This window comes from Sinocyclocheilus rhinocerous, unplaced genomic scaffold (genome assembly GCF_001515625.1).
Source record: "Sinocyclocheilus rhinocerous isolate Xijiao unplaced genomic scaffold, SAMN03320098_v1.1 scaffold200, whole genome shotgun sequence".
NCBI lineage: Eukaryota > Metazoa > Chordata > Actinopteri > Cypriniformes > Cyprinidae > Sinocyclocheilus > Sinocyclocheilus rhinocerous.
In genome coordinates this window covers 2965801-2971532 of record NW_015641014.1, presented here as the reverse complement: position 1 = coordinate 2971532, position 5732 = coordinate 2965801, and the positions used below count along the sequence as shown (strand labels likewise).

General features: G+C 37.1%; 2 protein-coding genes across 2 annotated transcripts in view; one reads left to right on the top strand and one right to left on the bottom strand.

Annotated features, from left to right (window-relative positions):
* wasla (WASP like actin nucleation promoting factor a) overlaps positions 1-3015 on the top strand; it is a 31086-nt gene extending 28071 nt beyond the window's left edge. Inside the window, 3 exon segments of the mRNA XM_016569839.1 lie at positions 1-253; positions 1398-1503; positions 1908-3015. The exon segment at positions 1-253 is cut by the window's left edge and continues 10 nt beyond it. Of these exon segments, the coding sequence (XP_016425325.1) occupies positions 1-253; positions 1398-1503; positions 1908-1969 (421 nt within the window). The 3' untranslated portion in view covers positions 1970-3015.
* A 432-nt stretch (positions 3016-3447) lies between these two features.
* The window catches only part of lmod2a (leiomodin 2 (cardiac) a), a 3776-nt gene continuing 1491 nt past the window's right edge, over positions 3448-5732 (bottom strand). Inside the window, exons 2-3 of the mRNA XM_016569875.1 lie at positions 4129-5325; positions 3448-3471 (exon numbers count right to left, since the gene is read on the bottom strand). Of these exons, the coding sequence (XP_016425361.1) occupies positions 3448-3471; positions 4129-5325 (1221 nt within the window). The remainder of the gene's footprint in view (positions 3472-4128; positions 5326-5732) is intronic.

Sequence of the window (5732 nt, the reverse complement as noted above, 5' to 3'; positions counted from 1 at the left end):
ACCTCCGTCCGGAGGAGCCGCCCCGCCTCCACCTCCTCCTCCACCACCTCCTCCTGGACCTCCTCCACCCCCTGATATGGACGGAGGCCACAGTGACTCAACGCCCTCGCCCATGGGCGGGAAGTCAGCTCTGCTGGAGCAAATCAGAGAGGGCGCTCCGTTAAAGAAAGTGGAGCAAAACAACAGGCCAGTGTCGTCCACAGGACGGGATGCGCTACTCGACCAGATCCGACAGGGCATCCAGCTCAAAACGGTGAGGACTGCCAACGCTAATACATCCTGATGTGTCCCAGACAAAGGTGGAGGACCACCTGCTCACCTGTCAATCATCCATTGTGTTAAAAATAAGGTTTTAAACTGCCAGTTACATGTGCATGTGGCAAATCAGACGTTGTCACTATATACGTTTTTTTATACAGTTTTATTATTTTATTTTTAGGTTTATAATTTTATTTTATTTTAGATGTATGTATGTATATATATATATATATATGTGTTTATGTGAAACAGTGGTGGTCACAAGGAACATCTTATGCAAAAACATACTGTAATACTTTTTTTTTATATATATATAATAAAATAAAATTATAAAATTGATTTTATTATAAAAAAATTTGTTGTATTATATTTGGATTATTATATATGTGACCCTGGACCACAAAACGTCTGGAATCTGAGGGTGCAAAAAAATCTAAATATTGAGAAAATCGCCTTAAAAGTTGTCCAAATGAAGTTCTTAGCAATGTATATTACTAATCAAAAATTAAGTTTTGATATAATTATGGTCGAAAATTTACAAAATATCTTCATGAAACATGATCTTTACATAATATCCTAATGATTTTTGGCATAAAAGAAAATATACCTGTGCTACTTATGTCTGGTTTTGTGCACCAGGGTCTATATATATATATATATATATATATATGTATCACAAGGGACACTTTATGCTCACCGAGGATGGATTTATTTGATCAAAAATACAGTAAAAGACAGTAATACTGAAAAATATTACTACAGTTTAAAAAAACTGCTTTCTATTTGAATATATTTTAAAATGTAATTTATTTCTGCGATGCAAAGCTGAATTTACAGCAGCCGTCACATGAAACGTTTCTTACTTTTATCAGTGTTAAAAACAGCTGTGCTGCTTAATGTTTTTGGGAAAACCGTGACACTTTTTTTTGGGGATTCTTTGCTTAATAGAAAGTTCAAAAGAACAGCATTTGTTTGAAATAGACATCTTTTGTGATTATATAAATGTTTATAAAAAACTTTTTTTTTTTAAACTTTGTAGCAGTAGTGTGAGTCCCCAAATACTTTCATAACATTGTGGCATGTTCTAGGAACCATTATTTTTGTATGATTGTCTGATAGCTTTCTTCTTGAATGTTCAGGTATCAGATAATGACTCAGGACCACCCACCCCTGCTCAGTCAGCAGGCATTGTTGGAGCTCTGATGGAGGTGATGCAAAAGAGGAGCAAAGCCATCCACTCCTCAGGTAAGTGCTTGTTTCAGTCTCTCAAAAGTTTGTTCAAAACAGGTCACTCAACAACTGCAAATTAAAAAAAAAAAAAATGTCCCTCACTTTGACGGCTGTTGATTCAGTTAAACCGAGTTTACATACTAAAAAATGCTCGGTTACGTTTTTAAGATGACATAACATGTCAAGCCCAATTTAAAAGATCATTTTCGTGACATGACAGATTATGACTTTCCTCTTCATTCTTAAGTCGCAACATCCCCATTTAAATCAATGTATTTTCTGACGTAGATAAACGCTAATGTGTTAAGGGCATTTTTCATACTCAAATATCCTTTGGTTCATTTGAGTTTGTGCGTTAATGGTATTGTCAGTAAATTATGAGATATTTACGGAGGTTATGCATTTTCTTTGGTCCTCAGATGAAGATGAGGAAGATGAGGATGATGAAGACTTTGAGGATGATGACGAATGGGATGATTAATCCCGCAACACTAAGCCCACCCAGTAGAGTAAATGATACTAAATTCTCACTTCCCCCAATTTTACGCTCATTCTGTTTTTTTCAAATCGCTTTTTGTTTTTTTTAATAATATGTGCAATACCTCATGTAATCTGTAAAGTATTGTCATTTATCCTCTGTAAAATAATCTCCTGGAATAACCATGTGAAGTTTTATGCCAGGATTCATGATTTGTTGACCTGAATGTTTTTGTTCCCCTGTGAGTCAGGAAAGGGAGATGGACGGGACGCTCCATGTCCTTATTAATTGTTGAGTAATGATTTAGATAACACTATTTTCATACCCTACTTTTCTGTACCTTAAATTTTCTTATTCAAATCCTAGTTTAGCGTTCTTAGATTTGGTAAGAGGTTCTCCTATCAGAATATGTATGTCCCCTGTATTGTTTCCCTTGTAAATGTACACCAGGCTGATATATTGAGGCTATATATATTTTTGCACGAATAACAAAGAAATTCACTACAGGATGCGAACACATTGGCTGAACACGTTAAATATGATTTCTGTGGTAATCACGATCAGCGTCACACTACATTGCACGTCACAGAGTAGACAGTTCTGAGTTTTTGATTTCACTTTATTAACAACAAAATAATATACGGTAGATTCAAACTGGCAAATTCGTGAGTACAGCTTGCTCCTGAATGTGAAAAACCATCAATTCACAAATATAGAATTTCAGTCATATCAAGAAAAAAGAAAGAAAAAAAAAAACAGAAAAAAGCACTTCACAAAAAAAAAAAAAAAAAGTAACTTCCATTTGTTAGACGCTTTTACAGGTCAATGCTTGACTGACAACTACATTTAAGGCAATGGAAAAAAACAACAACAAACCTTTGTGTACAATTAATGCTGGTTTAACAGTATTGTCTGTCTGAACTGAATTTGCTGTCCTTGTATTGTAAGGATAGTGCTGAAAAAATTGTATAATTGACATCAAATCTTACAAGAGAATGTGGAATGAAAACACTAAATTCTATACTTAAATAAATGGTATTATTTACAAACCTGAGATATGGTGCTTTTCTTTTTAGTAACCTACATTTTTGCAATGCATGTATATTTTAACTTGTAGCTTTACCTACTTATGTAAATACTGCTTGCATACCTGTGCATCTTTGGTGGCTAAAATTACTAGATCAAACAGGATCAAACTCAACTAGTTGCATGACAGATACTTTGGAATCTGAATTATGGCAATCAGCTTTAAAAGTAAATCAACTATTTTCTTCTTGGATTTGAACTTTCTCATATTATGTAAGTTACAAAGCAGTTGTTGAAACTACTCATTGAGCAAAATATTTTGTTGGTGGAAAATCACTTGTGTTTGAATGTGTGTATAAATAATGTATTTCAGATTCAATGCCAGATAAGAGAACACAAGTTTTCATTTCTGTTATTTGTTTTACGATTTCATTTTATATGAGCCGTTTTATACATCAGGAGCGATGATTATTGGTGACCTGCAAGAAAAAGAAGAAAACGCTAGTCAATGTAATGTTAAAACTGCCACATATATTGTATGTATTATACATGGCAGAAGCATTAAGTAATAGCCACAAAGGATACTAATGTCTCAAGATTAAAACAGGATTGTTCACCCACATATATGTGTGCATGTCAGGTATGAAATGGCATGAGCATGAGTAAAAAAAATTTTTGCATCGTCTATCCCTTTAAAATTATTTACTTTTATTGAGAACTTGAAATTATGAATGCTTTTTGAAGCCTTCAAATAAAAGCATGTTTTTACTCTTAATGGCAAGTACAACTTGGCGACATCATTGTTAGTGCGGCAAAACTAAACTTTCCATCTATTAAATTTGAACTAGAATTTATGCGTTTTCCACTAGATAATGATTTCATGGTAACTTAAATGATCTCAGTCAAAACAACCACTGAATGAATAATTCAGTTCTTGGTATAAAAAGGTAATTATTGCTTAAAGTCTTACAATCGATTCCCAGGAGACCTGATTTGGCATGGTTGGTGTTTACCAAACCCTTAGTTCAGAAGTTCCTATCCTGTCCAGTAATATTGTTTGAGTAAATTACAAATTTGGGCACTGTGTTTTTAAGGCTTTCCTACTTTATGTCTTGGACAAATTCTAAAGGTCTTACCCTTCGTAGTGTACCAATGCTGCTTCTACGAATAGCTGCCAGTAAATCATCACGCATTGACCCCTGGGTGCCTCCCAGACTCTTTCTTTCATCTTCTCTTCTCAAAGGTACTGGTTTTTCATTTTGAAAAATGTTCTTGGTATGTTTGTCCCCTGTGAGTTTGTGTCCTTTATTTGCATTAGTCTCAAAACTTTCTATTGCTGTTTCTTGTTGTTGCTTGACCATTTCAGCGATTTTTCTAGTTGGAACATTGTTCACAACTTTTGGTTGACTGTGAGGTTGTTTTGGTGAATGAGAAGAGACCGAGGGCTGCTTCCCTTGTGTAGCATCTTTATCTGTTGAAATCTGGAACTGAAGGGACTGCGTATTGTCCACAGTGTCACATGTCTTTGATTGCTCCTCACTTCTTTCTAGATCATCTTGTTCTTTCCTTTGTTGCAGCCGCATTTGCCTCTGCCGGTCCTGGTTGCGGGTTAAAATACCGGTTGCGCTCATCCTTGGGCCAGGTAAGTCAAAGTGGTATCCCAGTTTCAACAGGGTGGTGTTGTCCCTTAGCAATTTCACCATTTCCATCTCTACTTGGCCTCCACAGATGTGCCGCTGGTTGTGGAATCGGAGCTCCACTAGTGTTGTGTTGTACTGAAGTGACCCAATCAAAGCCAGAATACCTTTGCCTGAAATGAAGTTGGACTCAACATTAAGGTTGGTGATGCTGCAGTTCTTCTTCAGCATTTTGGCCAAGGCAAAAGCTACTTGATCATCCGCATGGGTGTTGGCAAGGCTAAAAACCTCAACGTGAGTGTTAGTAATTAATGCTTCAGCAAAGCTCACCAAAACCTCTTGGGATATGTTCTCAATGTTGTTTAGGTTGACTTCACTCAAGGAGGTGTCGTTACTCAAGATGTTTTCCAAGGTCTTTACAATATCAGTGGGATTACCACTTGGCCTCTCTGTAACGTGATGATGAAGGGCACTTTTATGGATGCCTTTAGGTTTTTGACCGATGTTGCCATTCCTCTTGCAATCTAATCGGGACAAGTCCACAAAATTCCACTTGCTTGACCTAGCTTCTTTCTCCCCATCACCCCCTGTTCTGAGCCCCCAGTTTTGTTGCTCTCCCTCCTCTTCATTATCCTCAGGCTCTTCACTGCCACATTCCTCTTCACTCTTATCTGTCTGGCACTCATCCATGCTGTCCTGTGTGTCACCATAGAAAGGAAAACAAGGTTGAGCTCTGGCATACCTCAAGCAATGATGCTTAATTAAGAAAGATATCACCAGCTGAGACAACTGAGACACCAGCTGAGCAATAACTATGTTCTGTGGAAGCAATGTTGCAGTCTTCGGAACTCTCTTTGAAGAAATTGAATTTTTATTTAATATAGTGTTGTTTTATATAAAATTAGGAACTTCTCGTTGACTTTCAGTGTTTCTAATGGCGCTTTTCCACTGCGTGGTACGACTCGGCTCGGTACGGCTCAGTACGGTACGGCTCGGCTCGGTTCGGCTCGGTTTGCGTTTCCACTGCAGTTTAGTATCGCTTTAGAGTGGGCGGGATTATTCACATGTCGTTATAGTTGCGCCGCCTCTACTGCCGCGACTCC